Source organism: Melopsittacus undulatus, chromosome 2, assembly GCF_012275295.1.
Source record: "Melopsittacus undulatus isolate bMelUnd1 chromosome 2, bMelUnd1.mat.Z, whole genome shotgun sequence".
NCBI classification, from domain to species: Eukaryota; Metazoa; Chordata; class Aves; order Psittaciformes; family Psittaculidae; genus Melopsittacus; species Melopsittacus undulatus.
In genome coordinates this window covers 68,911,531-68,938,766 of record NC_047528.1, presented here as the reverse complement: position 1 = coordinate 68,938,766, position 27,236 = coordinate 68,911,531, and the positions used below count along the sequence as shown (strand labels likewise).

At 41.5% G+C, this 27,236-nt stretch overlaps 1 protein-coding gene across 1 annotated transcript; it reads right to left on the bottom strand.

The window, feature by feature from the left end:
* Positions 1-857: 857 nt before the first annotated feature.
* Positions 858-23,203, bottom strand: LOC101875331 (granulocyte-macrophage colony-stimulating factor receptor subunit alpha-like). Its single transcript, XM_031051013.2, has 12 exons — positions 23,087-23,203; positions 13,895-13,992; positions 13,587-13,723; positions 12,469-12,607; positions 10,587-10,716; positions 10,319-10,494; positions 9,090-9,229; positions 8,277-8,315; positions 6,916-7,045; positions 6,224-6,317; positions 4,136-4,217; positions 858-1,822 (listed from the first exon to the last, which is right to left on the bottom strand). Exons 2-12 carry the CDS (start codon positions 13,980-13,982, stop codon positions 1,754-1,756), a joined length of 1,224 nt encoding a protein of 407 aa, XP_030906873.2. The 5' UTR covers positions 13,983-13,992; positions 23,087-23,203; the 3' UTR covers positions 858-1,753.
* Between the last annotated feature and the right edge of the window lie 4,033 nt (positions 23,204-27,236).

Here is a 27,236-nt window from a genome sequence, read left to right as displayed (position 1 = left end):
TTAAGAAAGAAACTGTTATTTTATGAGTCATTGAAGGCTGGCTGAGCTGTCTTTTGAGTTCTCTGTGTGCCTTCCAAGGTTGCTTTTCAAGATGAAGTATTTAAATTAACTACCTGGCTTTGGCTTATTACCTTCCTCACAAACACAATTTAGCTTTCTCCTTTCGCTGTTTCACAAGCCTGCTTCAACATCTGTGTATGTAAGTACATTACACAGCTACATTGTGCATAGGCTAATAGCAAACCTTATGCACCTACTGCAAGTGAGTTTATCCTGTTTTGTAATTGTAGTTCTCTTTTCATGTGGGCAGGTTACTTGATGTTGGCCTTGCCAATCAACTTGCTGGTTCAGTTGTAATTGTATTGATGGGGGGGAAGGGGAAGAGTTTTTGTCTCTATAAATACATTGCTTAGGTTTATTTTCTGTATTTGTGGCTTGTAAGGTAGAGATAATGATAGGATGCATCACACATCCTCACTGTGAGCACATAGTGGCCCAAGTTTTGTGAGGAAGAACCAAACTTAAAAATTGCTTGAGCAGCCTCCGAAAGGGGGAGACATTTTTCCCTACCTCCTGCTCCCACTCCAGACCTAGTTTTTAAGCAGAAGAAATGGGAAACCAGATCAATGCAAATGGAGACAGGTGGGGTTTTTTTTGAAGCAGAACTGCAATTTATCTTGCTGTGTGTTGGGCATGTAGTACTTTGTGTTCCTTTTTTTCTTTTTTTTTTTTTTGGGGGGGGGGAGGGTATATGACTTCCATTAGTCATTCAGCAACAATTTTCAACGTGTGATAATGCAGCGTTGGAACATGAGGCAAACAATAAATGAGACTTATAAAAAAAATTTGCTTTCTGCCTTATTGAAACACTGAAATACATTTATTTTGATGGTATCTTTAACGGGAAACTATCCAGAGGAAAATAATGGCTTATAAAGCCACTTTTTTGTTTTAAGGTATTGGAAATGGGGCTTACACCCTTTGAAAGGAGTCAAATGCACTAATGTGAGAAAATCTTTACATTTAAAAGTTATTAAAACATCACATTCCAGTTCTCACAACTGTTACACTGGATTTTATTTTTTTCAAGACTTGCATACTGGAGTATGCAGTATTAGTCCATATCAGTACTGCAGAAGAAATACTGAGCACATGAAATGGCTGGCTGGCAGCCCAGTAGGAATAGCTTTGGCAAGTGTAATTTAATTGCCATTTTTGTTTTGCATAAAGCTAATTGTTGTAACAGTTCGATGCTGCTGGTTGGAAGGTTGAAGCACAATTTGAAACACATTTTGAATAGATTCATTTTGAATACATTCAGAAAGTACCCTGGGTAAGTAAAAATTAGAAGCTGGTAAAAGTAATTACTGCGGCATTCCTAAGCAGTCCTGTCATCTTGTAGGAAATTGTTGTCTTCAGAGGAAAGAAGAAGCATGGCAATGAAGAGATGAATTTCTTCTGTGTTTTGGACAAGAGGCCTTGTTCGCATGGTGAGGACAATCCTGGCTAAGTTAAAGCAAGTCTTCACAGTAGGTGTTAGCAGAAAAGCTGTCAGGCATTGTATTTTTGACCAAAGTGAAAATGACAAAGGTTATTGATCTGTATCTTTTACTCTGTTCCATTTTGGTGGATTTTCATGGGACAGGTGATTATACTCATTTTTAGTCTGAAGTCTTTTTGTCAATAGCATCCATGATTTTCTTGCATGTTGGGGAATCCAGATGGGGAAACCAGGTGTGTTCTTTTTTGAAAGTTAGGTCATGTCTTCAACCATAGTTACCTCCTCAGTACAACCTTTTTTTGGTAAATTTACATATTCTGTCTAAAAAAAGAAGAAAAAAATGTAATGCAGTAAGCTACAGAGTGCTTGGCAATTGGAGAATGCTTCTAATCAGTATCAAAGACACTTGCTGTTTAATACATAAGAAATGCTTGCAAGGAAGGAGAAAGTAGGTTTAAGGACAGGTTGAGAGAGCTGGCCTTGTTCAGCTTGGAGAAGGCTCAGGTCAGACCTTATAGCAGCTTTCCAGTATCTAAAGGGGGCTCACAAAACTGGAGAGGGACTTTTTATAAGGGCATGTGACAGGACAAGGGGAATGGCTTTAGGCTGAAAGAGGGCAGATTAAGATATTAGGAAGAAGTTCTTCTCTGTGAGGTTGGTGAGGCCCTGGCACAGGCTGCCCAGAGAACCTCTGGCTGCCCCATCCCTGGCAGTGTTCAAGGCCAGGTTGAATGGGGCTTTGAACAGCCCATTCTGGTTGAAGGTGTCCCTGCCCATGGTAGGGGGCTTGGAACTGGATGAACATTAAGGTCTCTCCAACCCTAACAATTCTATGATTTAAGTTTTTATGATTAACGTGTAATCAATACTAGCTATATGTCAGTGGAAGGAAGAAGAATAGAAGGTGATTTAAATGGTAGACAGCTTTAACTGGGACAACAGAGAAAATGGCTGACTGGCTAGTATTGGCTGGGTTTTCTATATGTAGACACTAACTGGACTTGCCAGAAAAACCAGCTGGGTTGCTATCATACAGTTTTACATTAGTCAACCTGGAATTCTAAGAGCAGAAGTTTCTAGACAAGATAATAGTATTGATACAGTGCTTGGGGCTTAAAAAACTGATGGGAGATATATTCAATTTGTAAATAAGTAGGAGGGATAGTACTGGTGGGGGAGAGCAAGCTTGATTTCATTGTGAGGGTATGTTACAGACCACCAAACCAGAGCACTTTGATGGGGAATTCTGCCTAGGAAATCTTTGGGATTGGTAAGCACTGCAGGGCTTTGTGGTCAGTTTTTTTTTTTTGCTGCTCTGCCATTCTTTAGGGAAAGAAATGCATGTGCACACATAGTGTGTATTGCAAGTTCTTGGACTGTATTCCAGAAACCAGGAAAAGTATTGAAATATAGTTCTGAGTTGAGTGTGAGGAAGTAAACAATCTGAAGAGGCTGCAATTTTTGAAGGGCAGCTTGCTACTTTACTAGCTATTGTTTACTTATATGATGGACTATGGACTGCTGCCGCTCTGTAGCCTTAGCTCTGGTAGCCTGCTTATGACATGAGAAATCAGGTATTTATGACTTAAGGTATATGGGGAAACTCATCGAAGTTGCATTTCTGCCTACCTTTTATTAAAGCTAAAGATGGTAGGAGTAAGCAAGTAAGTTAGGACAATGTGCTAGTATATAGGTACCAAAACTAGTGTGTTTTAGTAGCAAAACTTTGAGGATTCTTTGTAAAGAAGGAAAATATGTGTTACTTTTGAAAGCCTCATTGAAAAGGGTTGTTTTGCCCACTGAAACGCAATAAACTGGTAGCCTGTTTTATTGACTTAAAGTGCATCTTTGCTTTAGCCAGCTGATTCAAAGCATTCACTCCCTGTGCAAGCGCTATACAAACTATTGGTCAAATGGGCAAATTGGAAGACAAGCATTAATGAAGCTTGGTTGTCATGTGAATAAAGACTGGAGGAGTTAGTTGCTGTTGGCACTATGCAAGTGTGTAAGGTACTGTAAACAGGAAAGTAATTAGGATAAAAAGCAATGGACTTTAAGTGCAGTAAAACAGGCCATTAAAAAAGTTTTTAAAAGTAAGGATAATTAAACATTAGAATAGACTGCACAGGGATGCTGCAGAATATCGGTCAGACATAATTTGCACAAAACATTGAAACTCTCATAGCCAATCCTCTGCTGAAGCAAAAAGGAAAGCTAGTTAAGCTGTTGAGACTGCCAACCCTGATGATTTTCATGATTCAGTACCACATTTTTTTTTACATGGGGATAAGACAAAATACATGTTGACATTGCATTATGATCACTGATACTTGAAAATGCTAATGAAAAATGCTTCCTCACTTGGGTTATTTTCAGAGTATGTACAACAACCTAGCAAAACTGCTACACACAGAAATTGCTGGTCTCAGTAAAAGTGGTAACTCTAGTCTTAAAATATGGCTACAAATACATACAGCACTAGATAGAGCATTTCTAATTTGAAACCAGCATATTTATATGAGAGCAAATTAGTTTTTAATGGACCAAATTCAACACTCATCTTTGTATGCCAGTTCTAGTCTTTGGCCTATTGTGGTTTATAGTTAACAACTTTGAATTCAAAAGAAAGCTTACCTGGATATCTTCATCAGTTGATGCATTAAATTTGTCTCTTGGTTGTGGTATGGGAGAAAATATGCTCTTGAAATTGCAGTACCTTTGGGCAGAAAATGAGATTGTGAAGAGATTAAAAATACTGTTAATATAACTTACACAAACGTTTTGTGTTGTACCTCAAGGACATTTTTTTACTTTCAAGATAGAACACCTTTTTGTCCACAAATCACCAAGTGAGAAATAAAATACTTTGAGTGTAGACTGATTGGGTAACTATTATACTAATCACTTGGGTAACTGAAATCTATGTTGTGGCGAGAATCACAGTAAACAATGACTTTGAAAAATCACTTGGCATAACTTTGTTCCACCCCTAAGTGGAAGTTTTATCAAAATAATGACACATTCATTTGTCCCGATTCTCCCTTGCCTGGTACTGTATCATGCCAATGGCTTCAAAATGATGTGGATGTTAAATGCATACAAGTAAGAACATAAATGTTTTTGCATGATCTGGTGGAATCACTTATTTTCATATGCTTTCCCCATTTTTCACTTGCAAAGAATTTGTATACCAAAGTGCCATTCGCAACAGGGCTAGTAGTAATACTTTATGACATTGATAGAATCCTAGAATAGTTAGGGTTGGAAAGGACCTTAAGACCATCAAGCTCCAACCCCTCTGCTGTGGGCAGGGACACTTCCCACTAAACCATGTCACCCAAGGCTCTGTCCAGCTTGGCCTTGAACACCGCCAGGGATGGAACATTCACAACTTCCCTGGGCAACCCATTCCAATGCCTCACCACCCCCATAGTAAAGGACTTCTTCCTTATACCCAATCTAAACTTCTCCTGTTTAAGTTTTAACCCACTACCCCTTGTTCTATCACTACAGTGCCTAGTGAAAAGTTCCTCCCCAGCATCCTTGTAGGCCCCCTTCAGATACTGGAGGGCTGCTATGAGGTCTCCACGCAGCCTTCTCCAGGCTGAACAGCCCCAACTTTCTCAGTCTATCTTCATATGGGAGATGCTCCAGCCCCCTGATCACCCTCATGGCCCTCCTCTGGACTTGTTCTAACAGTTCTATGTCCTTTTTATGTTGAGCACACCACAACTGCACACAATACTCCAAGTTAGGTCTCATGAGAGCAGAGGGGCAGGATCACCTCCTTTGACCTGCTGGTCATGCTCCTTTTGATGCAGCCCAGGTTACGGTTGGCTTTCTGGGCTGCAGGTGCACACTGAAGCTGGCTCATGTTCATCTTCTCATCGGCCAACATCCCCAAGTCATTCTCCACAGGGCTGCTCTGAATCTCTTCTCTGCCCAACCAGTAGCTGTGCCTGGGATTGCTCTGACCCAGGTGTAGGACCTTGCACTTGGCATGGTTAAACTTCAGAAGGTTGGCATCAGCCCACCTCACAAGTGTGTCAGGGTCCCTCTGGATAGCATTCCTTCCCTCCAGAGTATCAACCAAACCACACAGCTTGGTGTCATCGGCAAACTTCCTGAGCGCACACTCAATCCCACTGTCCATGTCGCTGACAAAGACGTTGAACAAGACCAGTCCCAACACCTATCCTTGAGGGACACCACTTGTTACTGGTCTCCAGCTGGACATTGAACCATTGACCACAACTCTTTGCATGCAGCCATCCAGCTAGTTCTTTATCCACCGAGTGGTCCACCTATCAAATTGATGTCTCTCCAATTTAGAGACAAGGATGTCATGTGGGACAGTGTCAAACGCTTTGCACAAGTCCAGGTAGATGACGTCAGCTGCTCTACCCCTGTCCATCAATTCCGTAGCCCCATCATAGAAGGCCACCAAATTGGTCAGGCAGGATTTCCCCTTAGTGAAGCCATGCTGGCTGTCACCAAGCACCTTGTTGTTTTTCATGTGCCTTAGCATGCCTTCCAGGAGAATCTGCTCCAAGATTTTGCCAGGCACAAAAGTGAGACTGACTGGTCTGTAATTCCCTGGATCAAATCAGATTATTTAAATTTATAGGTAGGAAGGTAGGAGGTAGAAGGAATGTGGTTCATAAAAACAATACCCTATCAATAGTAAACCTTTTGAATTTATTTGAATTTGAATTGATTTACCTTTTGAAAAGACAATATTGGAGCAGTGTCACTGAGATTGTTCCAAGTGCTATCAGAAATAAAATTACAGAAGGAAAGTGATCTTTCCCTTGACCTGAAATATCCAAGACAGAAATATCTTAGTATGCTGAAAAGCTATCCTTGTCACTGTCACTAATGGATGAAAATTTCACCTATTTCTTAACAACCTGAACTATTTATTTTCTTACAGGTATGCATTTCAAACCTTTTCAAATATTTAAAGTGTAGAGGAAAAAAACCCCAAAACAATAGGGGAAGAAACAGTCACAGAATGAATTACAGAACAAAAATGGTATAAAAAGATTGTTGGAAATGGTGAAAAGGAAGATACTCTAAGAAAGGGGATGATATTCATGATAAAAACTTAGACCTGAAAGGCAGCCTCAGAACTTTGGACCAAATACAAGACTTGAGTCTGTCTCAGCCTATTCCTGTAGCCCTGGCATCTGAGTAATGGCTGCCTTCGCAATTCTAACTAATCAAAGGCTGCTATCAGCCTCCCTTGCCATTGTAATGGAGCTTCTCCTGCACATTAATAATTTCCACCCAGTTTCTTCCACATGATTGGGCAAGATTTAAGATTTTATTCATATTTTTAAGTGGAAGAAAAGGAGGGGAACATGGTAATACTGAAAAAAAAATAATATTAAAATAATATTTCACAGTCTTACCAAACTCAATGGGTTCACTCCATTCCCCCCAGGTTGAGCTTACGAGACAATTTTTTCCACGTGCTCTGGTTTTCAGAATGTACTTTTTTTCTTCATTGTAATTTTGGAATTCGTATCTGTTGTTCCTTACCTAAAATCAAAATAATCAGACTGTTCATTTCACCCTGTAAACAAAAATTTGGGTTTAAATTCCTGATACAGTGTCTACAAAAAAAAACTAATTTGTATGACTGTAGGTATGTACTAGTTAAAACGTTCTTCTCCCCCAAATGTAAAACTCTGATAAATTAGATCAACTGCCATTGAATCTTTCTGTTTCTTTGAAGTTTCAAGTTGGATTTTGAAGTTTATTCAGTCTTTATTTTATTATGCCTTAAGCACACCTTTTTTTCCCCCTGTTCCTTTTTATATATCCTAAAAATCCCATAACAGAAAGTTGAAACTGGAGAAGTACCCTGTAAATTCACCTTGCATCCTTTACAGGGATTAATCATGCCAATATTCCTTGCATGGTGCCTGTCTTTGCTAAACAGACTTAATGTTTTTGAGACAATCCAGCAGCAGATATGTACCATTTGGCCTCACGATAATTTCTACAAGGTATGGAATCTGTCAAGCTTAAGATGCTTCCAGGGCTGAGAGAACCACCCATTTGTTGTGGAAGACTGTGAACACCTCTGTGTTCCTTCTGTCTAGCTGTTTGGAACTCCAGTGGTATTTTTTCACCAACAAAGAAAGAATGCTTCTAGGTTTTGTTAAGCAAAATATCACATCTGTCATAAGCAACAGCTATTTGTGAGATAAATTAAAAGTATGAAATTTTAGAATCATAGAGTCATAGAATAGTTAGGGTTGGAAAGGACCTTAAGATCATTTAGTTCCAACCCCCTTGCCATGGGCAGGGACACCTCACCCTAAACCATGTCACCCAGGGCTCTGTCGAACCTGGCCTTGAACACTGTCAGGGATAGAGCATTCACAACTTCCCTGGGCAACCCATTCCAGTACCTCACCACCCTTACAGTAAAGAACTTCTTCCTTCTATCCAGTCTAAACTTCCCCTAAGTTTTAACCCATTACCCCTTGTCCTATCACTACAGTCCCTAATGAATAGTCCCTCACCAGCATCCCTATATGCATTTTGTGAAATGCATTGAAAATTCTGCCTGCTGCAAGCCACCCAATCCAAAAGGGATGTATTAAGTTTACACATGAAGATACCACAGGAATATATTTTCCTGGATTCTCATTGCTATATTGATATAAAAACTATAGTTCTAGAATCAAGTATATTTTATATAATGGTATTTAAATGCTTACATGGGCAGAAGCACAAATTTGTATATAACAAGAATACTTACTCTTACAGGAAGATCCTTTTTTTCTTCTTTGGGTTCATCCTGCAAATCAAAGACAAATATTCATTTTTATTATTTTCTTACTTATCAAGATCACAGGTAATTTTAAAGTAAAGACAAAAAAGTAATTGGATATTCTGCTCCAGTAATGTTCCAGAATGTTGCACTTTATTACATAGTTTGGCTTCCTCCATTCCATTTTAGAATAGGAAGAAAACATGAATTATTTATTTACATGCCCATGGGCATTATTTATATGCCCATGGTCATATTAACACTGCATTCTCACACAGCAGAAGTATATCCAATTTACACAAGCAATCAAATTTGTATTTGTATCTCCAAATACAGCAGATCTGGAAGCTGTGATTTCACAACTGTTTGATAACATGGGGAAGAAAATTGACATGAACAATAAATTTACCCTCCTTCCAGTCATAGTCTGTATTAGATGTCTGAGTGATCTGTACACAGGGGCTTCTCCCAAAGTATTGTGAAAAGCCTCTTGCACATCCCATACAATCAAAATTTAATTAACAAGAAGCAAACATTGACCTGGATCAAAGAACCTGAAAATTCTTAAAAAAGGAAGGATAGGTTAAAAAATGAGTGAACAAAAGAGACAAAGCTTTTCTGCTTTGTACCTGGTTAGTTTGAAAGGTCATGACTGCTGCTATGTGAAACCAGCAGGGCTGGAGCAGGAGGACACAGCTTATGACAAAGAAGTTAATAAATAAAGGAAACAGAAGTTTGCACATTATAGATATGCATGCATGTTGGTATGGTCTCAAATACAAACCAATAAATTGTTTTTACCTTATTTTGTATGCTAATTTCATACTGAAAACACTTTATTTTTTCCACATGACTTGTAAGGGGTGCTTGCCATGTAATTATGCAACCTGCTGAATCTCCAGTACAATTGACAGTGACATTTAATGGAGGAGTGAGTATTTCTGAAAATAAATTAAATTATTAATGTAGACATAGACAGTAATCAGCTACAACTTTTCCATTCATAGCAAAATACACCTGAAGTTGAGGCAACTGATGTACAGCTGTGTGCTACTGATGTTAACAAATGTTATCTGGTAAACGGGAGTAAAACACAATAGCAAAACTTCAGTTGTTGGACACCTGAAGTAACTGATGTTCATGTAAAAAAAAGTATGAAGGATTTTGTGTAATTGAGTAGTATAATCAGCAGAGTTCCATTTTCTTCTGCATCTGAATTTCACATTAACAGTGCAAGTCTTCATAGGAAAAAATATAGAAGTTTTGTTGCATGTGGTATTGTTCACATATAAAACCAAGTCATCTGAATTTGAGTACCTACAATACAGGTGAGATCTCATCACTATTGCCTGTGATATCTGCAAAACACCATGGAGCAGATCTGCTTGTCTGAATAGCTCTGGGCTTTATAGCCTGCACCAGCTGCAAGCAGGAGTCAGTCTTGTGCTGTTCATACAGCACACAGGACAGCCAGGAGGACCCTGATTTGTCACAGGTCCTGGACCACATCTGTAAACCTTGAGAATGCTTCAAGTGTCTGAGGATGTCTCAAATGATACTAAAGGTATGGTTTTAACCAGCTGAATCCTGTCCCAGATCTCCATTAGAGCTTTATCACCTATCTCACACATAGGTACCCACATATTTAACTAATGCAGAATTAATTTGCAAGTCAACCCTCTCCCCCCTGGTTATAGGACATGTAGCTCTTGCAGCTCTCAGAGGCACATAGAACTAAGGGATGGAAAAATGAGGCCATCAGAAGGTGGCCTTGAAAGTCTAATCATTGCATTTCATCACTTGGATTTCATGGAAATGTTCACACCACTTGAGCAATTATTTCAGGCTGCTTCCGCCTTCTGCTTGTTTGGGCATATTTGGAACTATATTGTCAGCTATCAGGATTAAGTCTGTCCTGCAGTGCTGGATCCTACAATGACTACAGACTTTGGTTTATTCTTTTCTCTTCAGAGAAAAATTCCCTTTTCCTTATTTTATGAAACAGTAATAAAATAAAAATATTCACTTACCTATTTTATACAGTTCGATGTACTCATCATAGAACTGGATCAGGGAGTCTTTGCTAGAGCCGTTCACCAAGAAGTAAGCTTTTTCAGTCTCTATCCTAACATTTTGGAATCTACATCCTGTATTTCTGCCATTTTCATCCTTAATGTAAAGCTCACATTCCTTCACATCGTCATATCTATATACAGCAAAGTATTTTAGATAAACATGAGCAATGTGATGTGTTGAATGAGAATTCAGACTTCCTTAGGCCCAAGCAGACCTACTTACCTGGAGTTCTGCCAGTAGAGAAAATACTGGGTATCTTCTGGTGCATCCTTGCCTGCCTGCCAAGTGCAGTTCATGAAGGAAATGTTATAAATCACACAGGAGAAGTTTTCAATGGCTGATCCATTTATGCCTGCAGAAACAGGAATATCCATGGTGAGTAAAAATCATGTGGCTGCTCTAACCTGGAGCTAAAAAATTGCTGAGCTAGTTGTAGGAAACTTCACAGAACTATTGTCATAAGGCTGCAAAAACTTGTTCATCCTACAGGGAACAAATTAAGGAATGAAGGATTTCAGTGTTTCTTTTACCCCCATGACACTGGAAGCAAACAAATCCTTTCCCATCACCTAGCATATTATCTTGCAGAATATATCTGCATATGCTGGAGTATGAGCCATCCATGTTCACTGCTGTGACAGAAAATCTTGCCCCATTGTTTAGAGAAGGTGCTTGGGTTAAGCATGAAAACTGAGAGAAAGCTGGACTCTCATGCTATTATAGTTGATTCTGAACCCTGAAACCTGTGAGCAGAGCATTCACACAGGTAATGGAAGGCACATTGGCATTTCACGCCATCCTTGTTGCTACAGAGTGAAGTCTTTCTCATTTTGCAGTTAATGCTCAGGAATCCACTCCTGAAGTGTTTACACACAGCTTTAAAAAAGCTGAGACTTTACAAGTAAAGTTGGGCTTTTTTTCTGCCTTCTGATAGCTGCCTAGTGAGATCTTTCCACTCTGATGTGGGTGACAGTGACTTAATCTTTCCCTTTTCTGTAGCACATTCTTTGGAAGCTGAGCCTCTTTCTCACTCCTCCTTCAGCCAGTTTTCTGCTGCCTGCCCTAACTTCAGTGAAGGTGGAGGCTTTCTCTGCTTCTGCCTCTAGCGCCCTCCAGCACCCAGTATTGAAGGCACCCTTGTGAAAGTGGAGGGGAATCACCTGTGGAATCTGCATGCTTGGAGGCTAGGGCCAACTGGGGAGAAACAGCAAAAGGAAGAGGGTTCAAGAAGCAGCGTGTCCTGGCTTGTATTTTGAGGGTCACTGTGAGACCTTTGCCTCTGTCAAGTACCCAGAAGAGATAAGTAAGGAGTACTTTCCTGCTCAGATATGAGCAAGATGGTCTCATCACCTCTGCCAAGTCTGAAATCCCCCAGTTACACAGAGCTGCAGGAGCACTGGTGACTGGGCAGTTTTAATGGAGACCTCCAAGTGGAGAAGGAATGGGAAAACAGGCTGTAGAAAACTTGTTTGAAATCATGAGCCTAGGATCTGCTTAAATCCCTCTTAGATTAGCTCCTACATGGGACAGGCTCAGAATGTCTTTGTAAACAGCTGCCTCAGCTCAGTGGAAGCATGGCAGCTGAAGGAACCTGCGCATATGCATTGTATGTGTGTGTATGTGTGTGAGCACGTGCACATCAGTGCCAGATTAGGAGATACTACATTCAATTTGCCCCTATTTGCTTATCACAGGCATTTCTTTTTCTCTCCTCCTCCCATTTTATGGGTTATAATGCTCTCCAGGCTGTGCCTTTAGCTAGCTTTCCGGTGTAGCTCCTTACAAACTCACCAACAGCACAGCAGAAAAGCATTTAACAAAGACAGGAACACTAACATCTTCATTTGTAACAGCAGAACAGCTATTTGAATCCACTCTTAAACCACTGTAATTTAATGGTATTTTTGAGCCCTAGTATGAAAGAGAATAATGCAATTATTGAAACATTTGTGGTAGTGTATCTCTTGCAGAATTTTTGAAACATCCATAACAGAGAAAGTAGTTTTAGCAGATCTAAAAAAATATTTTTAATAGAAAATTAAGCAGTTATCTACTGTGTAAAGAACTGTTTTCTTTAAAAGATTCCAAATGGAGAAAGACTTACCCAGACTATAAACATTACCTCCAGGGATAAAGGTGAAGGTTTTTGAGATGTTTGTGTTTGGCACTTCAATAGTAAGGAATACCCCTTTGTGCAGAGGCAGGTATAGTTCCACTGGAAACCTGCATAACGGACTATCCACCTGAAAAACAACATTTTGATGTTTTATTTCTGTTTTTCCTTTGCTGATGTTAGATGATGCTTGCTCTGGAAGTACAGAAACTCAGTTTGAAGGCCTAGAATCTAATGTGCATATGTGTGTGGTTTAGGCTCAGGAGCTAACTCTCTCCTTTACCACTTGAAGGTGATGTATAATAGTGCTGAGTGACCAAAAGCACAGCTACTCAAAAAACTTTGCCTCTCAGGAGCTGGATGCTACACTAATGTGCAACTATTAGAGAAGTCTAATAGTATGCCAGTAGTGTAACAGAAGATGGTTAATAAATAGGGGAACCACAATGGAACTTAATCAAAGGATTAAGCAAAACAGAAGTCCTTGTCAACTTCCCTAGGGGTCTGAAAGTTGTCTGTGGCATTGCACTTATAACCTTCAATAAAGTTGTAGTGTGGTTTTGTAATATGTATTTCTAAATAAGGCATCTGCTTTGCTGTGCTAGATAAGCCATCTCTATTTTTCTTTCTGTTCGTCAAGCTTCCTACTTTTCTCTTTAGATGATGTGGGATTACTTTATAACCAGTGCTACAGGCATGATCCAATTTACTGGGAAATAAGTGAAAAACTGGAGATAATGAAAATCCATGGCTGTATTTGGGGAATTAATTTTTTATTTGAAGGGTCTCTTTGAGTCTCAGTCTTACAGCCCCTTTATTCAGCAGCTACATCCCTATTCATAATGCAATGTAGGTACAGTTTAGGCCTCTGCTTCCTTTCTACTTTGTTGACAGAACTCCAGTTCTGTATAAAGCACAGGGTGTCCTGCAGCAAATGCACCCTGGCATTGGTGGAAGCTTTCCACAGCCCCTGACTGATCAAGCTGTGGATTACAAACAATCACTGATCAGATTTTACCTGCAACTGGTTAATTTTTCCAAAATAAGTGAAATCAATGAAAGGTAAAGAAAAAAGCGCACTTACTTATCTCAACGAATAACAAGTTTACCTCTGTCTGTATACTTTCAATGTCCCTGTCCATGATGGTACATTTGTACTTAGAGTAATTTTTGCTGCTGTCCCAGGTCAGTTCCATTTTTTTCCAATTCATTTTCACATTTGCAATAGGTGATTCTTGAGCCTCTGCTGAAAGTGTTACAGAATAAGTTCAGTAAGGGTAGGCTGTCATTTTTGATGAATGCAGAGGACAGTATCTATCAGTCTTAAGATGACAATTGCCAGATTAATTGCAAGTATCTCTGCTAAGTGAAGAATTCAACCCCGTTCCTCAGATTATATCTGCAAAAACATACTCACGCTCTACATACTGGATGTCAGCATGCAAGGGATGGAATAGCATCATACACCACCACATCATGCAAATGAGTCCAAGAGTATCAAGCATCTTTTCTTCTCTGGAAAGGGATAATAAAGACTTCAGAAAAAAACAAAAAAAAGAAAACCATACCAACCCAAAGCAAAAAAAACCACAACCCAACAAAAATCAGACAAAAAACCCAAACCTTCCACCCTTCCACAAGCCCTCCAAAAAAAAAAATATGCCAAAGTGTACTTTGGTTTCTGCAAAGCTTTTTTTTTTTTTTTTCATGGGAAGAGTCAAAATACTCTCAAAAGTTCAAGCAGAGAGCACTTCAGGGTGTCTGGCATGCACCTCTTCTTCGAAAGAACTGAATAGGCTCGCGATTGTCAATTACAACACAGCAGCTTGAGATAGAGGCCACAGGCTCTCATTATGATACACACACTCGCTGTATTTGGTGCAGAGACCATGATTTGACATGTGTGATTGACACGCTTGTGAGGTGGGCTAATACCAACCTTATGAAGTTTAACCGTGACAAGTGCAAGGTCCTACACCTGGGTCAGAGCAATCCCAGGCACAGCTACAGGTTGGGCAGAGAAGAGATTCAGAGCAGCCCTGCAGAGAAGCACTTGGGGGTGTTGGTCAATGAGAAAATAAACACGAGCCAGCTTCAGTGTGTGCTTGCAGCCCAGAAAGCCAACCGTATCCTGGGCTGCATCAAAAGGAGCATGACCAGCAGGTCAAAGGAGGTGATCCTGCCCCTCTGCTGTCTTGAGACCTCACTTGTTGTATTGTGTACAGTTCAACATAAAAAAGACATGGAACTGTTAGAACAAGTCCAGAGGAGGGCCACGAGGATGATCAGGGGACTGGAGTACCTCCCATATGAAGACAGGCTGAGAGAGTTGGGGCTGTTCAGCCTGGAGAAGAGAAGGCTGCGTGGAGACCTCATAGCAGCCTTCCAGTATCTGAAGGAGACCTATAGTGATGCTGGAGAGGGACTTTTTATTGGGGGCTGTAGTGATAGAACAAGGCATAACGGGATAAAACTTAAATGGGGGAAGTTCAGGTAGGATATAAGGAAGAAATTCTTTCCTGTAAAGGTGGTGAGGCACTGGAATCGGTTGCCCAAGGAAATTGTGAATGCTATATCCCTGGTGGTGTTCAAGGCCAGATTGGACAGAGCCTTGGGTGGCATGGTTTAGTGTGAGATGTCCCTGCCCACGGCAGGGGGGTTAGAACTAGATGATCTTAAGGTCCTTTCCAACCCTAACTATTCTATGATTCTATTATTCTATAATTCTATTTAGGATTACTGTTTTCTGACACATATGTCCTAACCCATACCATCAGAAAAGCAGGTTTTCTTGTTTTCTTACCCTCAGAACATCACTGCAGATTTTCCTAGTGAATGCTCCAGTTTCTGCTGCAAAGTAACCATTTAGAGTGGCTTTCAACCATTTGTTGAAGGCACCTTTTGTGAAGCGGTTGATTTCTCTTTTGGTTGTGTCAGGGTGTGGATGGCTTACTTCTCTGTGAGTAGTCATTTAAAGCCAGCATCACCACCAGGCATGTTTAGAGCCTGTACCTGCTCCTGCCAGCATCTATTAGGAGTGCCTTGAAAACATCCATGAGTTCTGAACTATCTAAGAAAGCAGAAAGAGGAAGGTCTCAATCTTTGCCAGGTTTTGGCAGGAATTAAATGCTGACTTGCTTAGCTTTTCTGAATATGGCAAATCTTGTCTTGATTCAAAGTCTTTTGAGGCTGATTTCAAGATTTTATGTAATAACCCTTTAATAAACCTTAAAATAATGTTTACAGCCATGCCCTGAATCACTTTCCCTTTTTTTTCTTTTTTTGCCTGGAGATAAAGATCAAATCTGACCGTGGACATACCGTTGGTTTTGTGTATGTTATTTATCAATATCAGCACTATTTTCTATCAACTTATTTTCTGACCACAGATCAGCTAAGAACAGCTTTCCGTTCAGAAAAGTACCTTAGGAGCTAGAATATTCATCAGCCTTTCCAAAGGCCATTTGGCACTGGATAACTCTGGATTCAGCAGCTTTTCCATGTTTCTGAATATCACAAATAGCAGCACTTACCATAACAAAGGAATTTTTAATTTTTATATGTAATCTCTCACTTTTCACCTCTTTTCATGGAAAACTGAATATACTAAAGAATGACAATTGTTAGGTGTAGTTTACTGTATCTCACTGTCAAAATATCTTTTTTTCCACACTTTCTTTGTTATTATTGGTTTTGGGTCCAGAAATTGTTGAGTCTTAGTGAACATTATTAAATTTGTTGCCCAGATTTGAATACATCAGCTATGGAGAGAGCATCTTCCTGGCTTTGAAATTTTGAGGAAAATCTCTCTCCCTCCTCATTCCCATGGACTAGTTAACGGAGATAGCCCCCTCCATCCCTGGTCAGCAGGAAAGGGAGCCCCAGGTGCATGCCATATGGCATTTTCTGGTTCTTCCTGTGTGCCCTGGGGGAGGATATGAGGAAGTGGAATGTTGAGCCCACTTTTAAACTGGAAGCCAGTGTGTGCGAACTGAAGTGGAAGTCAGATGCCAAGAAAGGTTCTCCCAAGAAGCCTCCCAGCAGCTTAGTTGCTGTTGAGATGGAAGAAGGTGATGAGTGATCACCCTGATGCAGAAAGACTCGAATCACTTCCCCTGATTATGGTGAAGGGACTTCTAGTCTGGCACTGCAAGGGTCAGACAGTGAACACTCCAACCAGGAATAGAGGGCTTCTGCCTTTGGCCAGGAGGAGGAAAGGGGTGGCTGGGTTTACTGGGCTGTGTGGATTTGAAGGCCTGGTATATCAGGCTATGGAAGTATGAGACTTTGATAGAAACAGGAGCACAGTGTACATACCCTGGTTCCATTGCTTGCCTATCCTTCTATATTAATTTTCATGGTCATTTCGGAGTGTTGATTTCAGACGGACTTCATTTACAGTGAAAAAAAAAAACAGTCAGACCTTCCAAGCAAGCTGTAGTCATGAATATTCTAGGAGTCACCTCACATTTCATGGAAATTAACTTGATGTGACCTGTCTGTCATGGTCTCCAGGAATCAAGCCAAGACAGGACACCACACTGGGACTGCAACGTTCACAGACTCTTCACTGTCACCTGATTCTTATCGGCTTATCTCTTGTAGCATCTATCATCATGCTACTGTAAGGATGTGGCCACAGCTGCTGGGAAGTGATACAGAAGAATCTTAAGTGCAAACAATATGGAGGACTGGTCATGAAATGCTGTGTGAGATACTGATCTCAACAGTTATTTCCACTTTCCCATGCTCTCAGTGATCTCCCCAGTAATGAATATAATAACCTTAAGACTTGTTATTCTAGTCTGCCCCTTTTCATATAAGCATATTTTTCTCAATTTTGTGCCATCTGTTAAGCTACTCTTAACCTTTTTGCCTTCCTTTCCTTATCCTATGTTCCTTTTTAGGCAATTATTTTCCTATTCTCTAGTAGCTGTCCAACTTTCCTTTATAATATTTGCTTCATTCTTCTTGTCATCTCCCTCTGTCTACTCTCCCTGATGACTCCTTTGCTTTCAAACTATCCTCCACTTCCTACTCATGACAGCAGCCCCATACTGCAAGCACTCTACACTTTCTCATGGACATGCTTGTTTGGAGCGCTGAGAAATGAGTCATCTGCCTGCTTAGAGGAGTATTTGCTGGTCTGGACATGTCACTGGGCTTGCAGTGGGAATAGCAAGGCCTGCAAGTATTCACTTTCCTCATAAGAAATGACCATGTCTTTTGACCACAATGCTAGGGCAATTTGCTTTCCACAGGGTTTGTGTTTCACAGTTGACTAACTTTTAAAACAAATTACACAAGAAAGGATTGGTATTGGGTTGTGCCTATGTTCTCTCCATCACCCCACCTGAATACACCAACACATAGCCAGCTTCCCTGGTTTTTCTATTTCCTGCAGGCAGGATAAAAGATATAGGAGCTGTGGTGAACCCTAAGCCATTTACCTGACTGATCCATACCTTCTGACCACTGGCCAAGCAAATGGCTCTAGCACCACATTGGTAGCTTTTCTTCCTCCACCATATCCCAAACCGTTTTTTTGCAGACAACTGTAATATAACTCCCTCTGCTCTGAACAGACCTCAGTACTGAAGGTTTCAACAGGAACACACATCTAACTGGTTGGGAGTGTTGTTTGAAAGATCAGACCAGAAGAAACATATAGTCTTTGAAAGAGGTATTTCTTCTCATTTTATTAATATAGGAGGTAATATAGAATTTATTAGGATGAAACCCCCTATCCTTAACTCTGCTTGTTTCTGCTTTGCTTCTTTCCTTCTTCTCCCCTGGCCAGCCTCACAAGTGCTTTGACCTCCCCTGCTATACTGGGGACGACCTGGTTTGCACACTCTTCAATTCTAAAGTCACTCCCTAGTTCTCTCCAAGGCAGGTTTGCTATAAAACTGATCTATCCACCTAAGCTGTGTAAATGTGAGCCAGCCAGTGATACCTGCCCTTGGACATTCCTCTTATTTAGAGGTGTGTCCATTAGCATAGACTGTATGTTTATTTTTTTCACTAGCAAGATCTTAACAAGGAAAACATTGCTAAACTTATTAGCTAATGTTAACAGAGGTATGATGTGTCCTACTCAGCAGAAGTGATCATATCACTCATAAACTTGATGACAGCAAACACGTCTGTTGCTGAAATCCAGGAAATAAATGCTCTAACCAGAATGATAGGTTAGAAAGATTATATTACTTCATTCTGGTACTGCATGCATGGGGGATTGCTCTACCTAACACACACACAATGACAAGAGACAGTTTACAGCTTATACATTTTCATTATGTACATATTCATTACAAGTCTAGAAGAAAGTGCAGCAGGAGGGCCAGGAGACCTCCTTGGATGAATAAAGAGTTGCTGGGGAAACTTCAAAGGAAAACAAAGGCTTATAAAAGGTGGAAGCAAGGACAGGTGGCCTGGGAAGAATACAGGGATGTTGTCCGGGAAACTAGGGACCAGGTTAGGAAAGATAACACCCAGTTAGAATTAAATTTGGCTAGGGATGTGAAACATAACAGGAAGGGATTCTATAGGTACATTGCAAATAAAAAACAGAATAGGGACAACATGGGCTCTCTCCAAAAGCTATCAGGAGAACTGGCTACCCCGGATTTGGAGAAGGCTGAGGTTCTCAATTACTTCTTTGCCTCAGTCTTTACTGGCAAATGTTCTGACCACACCACCCAAGTCTTGGAAGGCAGACGCAGGGACTGTGAGAATTAAGACCTTGGGCCCAATGTAGGAGAGGATCTGGTTCAAGACCATCTTAAGAACCTGAACTTACACAAGTCCATGGGACCTGATGAAATCCATCTGCGGGTTCTGAAGGAGCTGGCGAATGAAGTTCCTAAGACACTGGCCATCATATTTGAAAAATCAGGGCTGTCAGGTGAAGTTCCTCATGACAGGAAAAAGGGAAATATAACCCCCATTTTCAAGAAGGGGAAAATGAATGACCCAGGGAATTACAGACCAGTCAGTCTCACCTCTGTGCCTGGCAAAATCTGGTAGCAGATTCTCCTGGAAGGCATGCTAAGGCACATGAAAAACAACAAGGTGCTTGGTGACAGCCAGCATGGCTTCACTAAGGGGAAATCCTGCCTGACCAATTTGGTGGCCTTCTATGATGGGGCTATGGAAATGATGGACAGGGATACAGCAGCTGACGTCATCTACCTGGACTTGTGCAAAGCGTTTGACACTGTCCCGCACAACATCCTTGTCTCTGAATTGAAGAGACATCAATTTGATAGGTGGGCCACTCGGTGGATAAAGAACTGGCTGGATGGCTGCATGCAAAGAGTTAATAGCTCAATGTCCAGCTGGAGACCAGTAACAAGTGGTGTCCCTCAGGGATTGGTGTTGGGACTGGTCTTGTTCAACGTCTTTGTCAGCAACATGGACAGTGGGATTGAGTGTGCCCTCAGCAAGTTTGCCGATGACACCAAGCTGTGTGGTTTGGTTGATACTCTGGAGGGAAGGAATGCCATCCAGAGGGACCTTGTCACGCTTATGAGGTGAGCTGATGCCAACGTCATGAAGTTTAACCATGCCAAGTGCAAGGTCCTACACCTGGGTCAGAGCAATCCCAGGCACAGCTACAGGCTGGGCAGAGAAGAGATTCAGAGCAGCCCTGTGGAGAATGACTTGGGGGTGCTGGTTGATGAGAAGATGAACATGAGCCAGCTTCAGTGTGTGCTCACAGCCCAGAAAGCCAACCGTATCCTGGGCTGCATCAAAAGGAGCGTGATCAGCAAGTCAAAGAGGTGATCCTGCCCCTCTACTCTGCTCTGATGAGACCTCACTTGGATGTTGTGTACAGTTCTGATGTCCTCAACATAAAAAGGACATGGAACTGTTGGAACAAGTCCAGAGGAGGGCCACAGAGATGATTAGGGGTCTGGGGCACCTCCCATATGAAGATAGACTGAGAAAGTTGGGGCTGTTCAGCCTGGAGAAGAGAAGGCTGCGTGGAGACCTCATAGCAGCCTTCCAGTATCTGAAGGGGGCCTACAAGGATGCTGGGGAGGGACTATTCATTAGAGATTGTAGTGACAGGACAAGAGGTAGTGGGTTAAAACTTAAACAGGGGAGTTTTAGGTTAGATATAAGGAAGATATTCTTGAAGGTGGTGAGTCGTTGGAAAGGATTGCCCAAGGAAGTTGTGAATGCTCCATCCCTGGTGGTGTTCAAGGCCAGGTTGGACAGAGCCTTGGGTGACGTGGTTTAGTGGGAGGTGTTCATGCTCCTGGCAGGTGGGTTGGCACTAGATGATCTTAAGGTCCGTTCTTACCCTAACTGTTCTCTGATTCTATGATTCTAATTCAATGAAATGCCCACCCAGTTGTCATTGCTCATTCATACGGCAATTTGGGTAGGTAGTGTGGTGGCACAGGCACTGTAGATTTTGAGGCATGGTCCCTGGGATGGTGGTGGTCATCTGGGAAGAAATACCCCTACTCATTTTATCCTTTTATGGAAATCTGTTAGTTAGGGACATTGGAATGTGTTTAGTTTTTCCAATTAACTATACGTTCTTGTTTAGTCTAATTTATGACCCTGACAGGCTCCTTGAGTTGTTTTCTTTTGCAGCCATTAACCTATTTCTCAGGCTTTACCAGCAGGAGGAACACCTATATTGGTTTGAGAGAAGACATCTGGTTCTCTTGTTGCATGCTTTCGTTATCTCTAACTTCTAATCTTCTATACACAGTCTCTATCTCTATAACCTCTATACACAGTAAAATTCTAGTTTAAGAATCCTTGTAGCCTTGTCTAAGTCTCTATATTCAGTGAAATATTCATTTAATTTGGTATCCAGTCCATTTGATCTTTTGTATCAAGACAAGGTCAAACTAAAGTTTGCTCTAGAATGATCTCTGTATCAATGTGTCAGAAGAAAAATATGGTCACATTTAAAAGCTGTGTATGTCTATAGTAGTTTTTATAGAAAGCATGCATTAGATACTGACTTAAGCACTTTCAATTCTTACCCTCTTAGTTTGTACATACTGTTGTCTTTACCCTTAGGCTGTGCGTGGAGTTTGCTACCACAAAATGTCACCTGAGACCAAGGTTCCTTGGTTCTAATTTCCAGCTTTGTCAGTGACTTTACTTTCTTGAAAGGCTCTGTGAAAGTTACTCCTGCCCATGACACACTTCTAGAAATGAACAATGGAATTTTACTTGTAGGGTAATGGGATAAACTGATGCTTATATGATGCGGACATATGGAGAATATCATACACTTGCTTACTGTACCAGGAAGCATAGAAATAGGAATAGAAATCTTACAATGTATACCAGGGAATCAAATACTACTTGCAAATTGCTGCCTAAATAACTTCCCCAGAATTGGGTTATTCTTTAGATCAGTATTTTAATTTCTGTAGATGATACACAACTGGGGGAAGTGGTTGATATACCACTGTTCCACTTCAGAAGGACCTGGACTTGCTGCAGGAATAGGCTGACAATAATCTGAAATACAGCAAAAGGAAATGCCCAATCCTGCACCTGGGGAGGAATTACCCTGGCACCAGCACAGGCTGAGGACAACCTGCTGGAAAGTAGCTTGGCAGAAGTAGCCCTGGGAGTCCCGGAGGACACTGAGCTGACGATGAGCCACCAATATGCCCTGGAAAAAAAGGTAGTCAGAGACATCCTGGGCTGCATTAGGCTGAGTGCTGCCAGCAGGTTGAGGGAGGTGGTCCTAGACTGCTGGGTCCAGTTCTGGGACTTCTAGTACAAGAGAGATACAGAACTGCTAGAGAGACGTCTAGTGAAGAACCACAAAGATTATTAAGGGATCTGATCTGAGTAGAGTCTGAGAAAGATGGGACTGCAGCCTGGAGAGATGAAGGCTCAGGGACGTCTTATTAATGTGTATAAATACCCAGCTGTGGGGAGTAAGGAAGATGGAACCAGACCCTACTCAGTGGTGCCCAGTGACCAGATAGGAAGCAACAGGAAAAAACTGAAATAGTGGAAATTCAGTGTAAACACAAGAAAACACTTTTTACTGTAGGGGTAGTCAACCACTGGACCAAGTTTCTCAGGGAGGTTGTGGAGCCTCCAGGATTGGTGATAATGACTGGACAAAGCCCTAAGCAACCTATAGTAGCTGACCCTGTACTGAGCAAGGGGTGGGACAGCACAAGGTACACAAGTGCCTTCCAGTCTCAATCATCCCAAGATTCTGTGATTTACTCTTTTCAAGAAATGGAAACCCACATTAGTGAGATTAACTTATAGATAAGGGACACAAAATAGCATTTCTTTCAGTTATTACAAAATAAATGTCAGATAACAAATGTTAAATAGCACAACAGACGTCAGAGATATTTCATAGTCTTCCCTGAATCTTGCAGAAATCTTTAGAAATTTTGTAGATACACAGATTTACAGTTTTAATCAAATAGGCTAAAATATCACCAAAATTTTGCTTAGGCTATTTTAAGCAGGAAGCTAATCCATATTTTGTACGTGTCCTAGTATAACTGCACCTAACTTAATCCTTGTCAAACATTTGTATTCTGCCCAAAATATTCTGTGGCAAAAGAAAATCAATAGACAACATAGAGAGACATACCTCTTCTTACAAAAGCTATCCTCCTCTGCTTGTTTGATTTGGGATCACAGCAGCAAAGACACTTGAACTTGTAGTTGTGCTCATGCAAATATCACTAAGTGTTTTGCTCTGCCAGTTAACTTTTTTTGCTGCATGCCAGTGTTAAACAACAAATGCTGCAAGTTAGAAAGTGACTCAGTTTATCATTTCTCTTACTGCTTTTGAACTTCCTTACATTTCCTAATTTGCAGATGTTAGCGATTTCAAGTGAACTGATCACGCAACTCTCTCTTCCTTCCTGTTATGTTGGATGAACTGAGCATTAATAATCACAATATGAAAACCCATTATACAAAAATACATACTCTGTGGTCATAATTCATGAACATGCTCATAGAAACACCTCTCCTAAAAATAAACACATTTTCATGAATAATATGTTCTGGAAATAGCAACAGTATTGTGTGACAAAGCCATGTTTAAACTGCTTGCAACATGGCTATTTATTTCTGTGAGGACCTGACTAGCTGTATACATTGTTTATGACTGCTACACCAGTACAGAATATTCTTCTTTGACAAAGATCAATCCTTAGCATGTATTTGCAAACAGCTGTGAAAATTATGTCTTGCATATTTATAGGCAAAGAAATGGCAAGGAAAATATCAGATTAAAATTTCTGAACTTTCTCACTGCCTGATTACTGGTTGATTTTTTTTGGTTCATCTTAGGCTACAATATTGTGGGTTAGGTGCAGAAGTGTCCATATATTCAAACTAAAAGAAAATATCCAAACCATCTATAGAATTCAGTAATGTCAAGTTCACAGAAGACTTTGCAGTCATAAAAATAGAGAGTATAAGCCACAATGTTTGCTTTAACTTCCAGCAGCTTTAGATGTGGGGCTGGGTTGTGCTGAGCGTTATCCACTCCCCAGATTGTTTCACACGATATCTGGCATGCAGATATGTAATCTTCATATAACAGGTTCTCTTTATTCCTTGCTGTTCTCAAACACTTGTAGCAAGGGTGATTTTAATTGCAACCTATATTTCACTCCCAACATGGGCACAATAACAGGAAAGTGGAGAATTCTCCAGGCTTCCCTTATTAATTGGTCTGTTAGAGAAAGAACTGTTTGTAACCCTGCTTTGTTTGAACCAAAATTGTTTGTTGGGAATTTTTCTTTGTTATTTGTTTGGTTTTTTTTCATTTGGTTAGCTTTGTTGGTTTTTTTTCTGTTTGGTTTGGTTTTGCTATTGTATGTGTCATTTGCTCAATAGCAAATGACATTGCAGACACTTCAAACTGTAAATGTCTTTGCTTTTCAGTTCACATTGCTCAAGGTCTTGTCTACATTTACCCTGAGGCTCCCACCAGCCACCACCTCAGTGATCACGACCACCTTGCGCAACCTTTCTATAGAACAGTTCTTCTGTGACACATTAATTTCTGTTGCAGACTGTGTGATTACAAACACCACAAAGTGTGTGTCAGTATGCCTGATTAATAAATTAACATATTAAATTAAGGGATTTGCCCCAGGGCTCTGTCAAACCTGGCCTTGAACACCACCAGGGATGGCGCATTCACAACCTCCCTGGGCAACCCATTCCAGTGCCTCACCACCCTTACAGTAATGAATTTCTTCCTTATATCCTACCTGAACTTCCCCTGTTTAAGTTTTAACCCATTACCCCTTGTCCTATCACTACAGTCCTTAATGAATAGTCCCTCCCCAGCATCCTTGTAGGCCCCCTTCAGATACTGGAAGGCTGCTATGAGGTCTCCACGCAGCCTTCTCTTCTCCAGGCTGAACAGCCCCAACTTTCTCAGTCTATCTTCATATGGGAGGTGCCCCGGTCCCCTGATCATCCTCATGGCCCTCCTCTGGACTTGTTCCAACAGTTCCATGTCCTTTTTATGTTGAGGACATCAGAACTGTACACAACATCCAAGTGAGGTCTCATCAGAGCAGAGTAGAGGGGCAGGATCACCTCCTTTGACTTGCTGGTCACGCTCCTTTTGATGCAGCCCAGGATACGGTTGGCTTTCTGGGCTGTGAGCACACACTGAAGCTGGCTCATGTTCATCTTCTCATCGACCAGCACCCCCAAGTCATTCTCCACAGGGCTGCTCTGAATCTCTTCTCTGCCCAACCTGTAGCTGTGCCTGGGATTGCTCTGACCCAGGTGTAGGACCTTGCACTTGGCATGGTTAAACTTCATGACGTTGGCATCAGCTCACCTCATAAGCGTGACAAGGTCCCTCTGGATGGCATTCCTTCCCTCCAGAGTATCAACCAAACCACACAGCTTGGTGTCATCGGCAAACTTCCTGAGCGCACACTCAATCCCACTGTCCATGTCGCTGACAAAGACGTTGAACAAGACCAGTCCCAACACCTATCCTTGAGGGACACCACTTGTTACTGGTCTCCAGCTGGACATTGAACCATTGACCACAACTCTTTGCATGCAGCCATCCAGCCAGTTCTTTATCCACCGAGTGATCCATACATCAAGTTGATGTCTCTCCAATTCAGAGACAAGGATGTTGTGTGGGACAGTGTCAAACGCTTTGCACAAATCCAGGTAGATGACGTCAGCTGCTGTATCCCTGTCCATCATTTCCATAGCCCCATCATAGAAGGCCACCAAATTGGTCAGGCAGGATTTCCCCTTAGTGAAGCCATGCTGGCTGTCACCAAGCACCTTGTTGTTTTTCATGTGCCTTAGCATGCCTTCCAGGAGAATCTGCTACCAGATTTTGCCAGGCACAGAGGTGAGACTGACTGGTCTGTAATTCCCTGGGTCATTCATTTTCCCCTTCTTGAAAATGGGGGTTATATTTCCCTTTTTCCTGTCATGAGGAACTTCACCTGACAGCCCTGATTTTTCAAATATGATGGCCAGTGTCTTAGGAACTTCATTCGCCAGCTCCTTCAGAACCCGCAGATGGATTTCATCAGGTCCCATGGACTTGTGTAAGTTCAGGTTCTTAAGATGGTCTTGAACCAGATCCTCTCCTACATTGGGCCCAAGGTCTTAATTCTCACAGTCCCTGCGTCTGCCTTCCAAGACTTGGGTGGTGTGGTCAGAACATTTGCCAGTAAAGACTGAGGCAAAGAAGTAATTGAGAACCTCAGCCTTCTCCAAATCTGGGGTAGCCAGTTCTCCTGATAGCTTTTGGAGAGAGCCCATGTTGTCCCTATTCTGTTTTTTATTTGCAATGTACCTATAGAATCCCTTCCTGTTATGTTTCACATCCCTAGCCAAATTTAATTCTAACTGGGTGTTATCTTTCCTAACCTGGTCCCTAGTTTCCCGGACAACATCCCTGTATTCTTCCCAGGCCACCTGTCCTTGCTTCCACCTTTTATAAGCCTTTGTTTTCCTTTGAAGTTTCCCCAGCAACTCTTTATTCATCCAAGGAGGTCTCCTGGCCCTCCTGCTGTCCTTCTTTCTAATAGAGACATAACACTCCTGAGCTTGTAGCTGGTGATCCTTGAATATCAAACAACAGTCTTGGCCCTGTCCTTTAGGGCTTCTTCCCATGGAACCTTACTAAGGAGGTTCCTGAAAAGGCCAAAGTCTGCTCTCTTGAAGTCCAGGGTAGTGACCTTACTGCATGCGCTTCTCAGGGTCCTGAGGATCTTGAACTCAACCAGCTCATGATCGCTGCATCCAAGGCTGCCCTGGAGCATCACTTTTCCAACCAGGCCCTCCTTGTTGATGAGCACGAGGTCAAGCATGGCACCGCTCCTTGTCGGTTCCTCTATTACTTGCAGAAGTAAGCTGTCTTCCACACAATCAAGGAACCTCCTGGATTGCTTGTGCCAGGCCGTACCATTGCTCCAACAGATATCAGAGTGGTTGAAGTCTCCAATGAGAACAAGGGCCTGTGAGTGTGAGGCTGTTCCTATCTGTCTATAGAGTGCTTCATCCACAGAGTCCTCTTGATCAGGCGGTCTGTAACATATCCCCACAGTAATGGCTCCCATCACTGCTCTCCCTTTAACCTTGACTCACAAACTCTCTGTTGACTCCTTACCTGTCCCCACACAGAGTTCCATACTTTGCAGCCTATCCCTAACATAAATAGCAACTCCCGCTCCCTGCCTGCCAGGCTTGTCTTTTCTAAAGAGCCTGTAACCTTCCATGCCAACACT

Excerpts from the sequence above, each read along its gene's own strand:
- LOC101875331 (XM_031051013.2), bottom strand. The coding sequence starts at position 13,982 with ATGCTTGATACTCTTGGACTCATTTGCATGATGTGGTGGTGTATGATG. Across the intron at positions 13,724-13,894 it reads TGACATCCAGTATGTAGAGC|CAGAGGCTCAAGAATCACCT; the intron begins GTGAGTATGTTT and ends TAACACTTTCAG. Across the intron at positions 7,046-8,276 it reads AAAAGGATCTTCCTGTAAGA|GTAAGGAACAACAGATACGA; the intron begins GTAAGTATTCTT and ends TTTTGATTTTAG.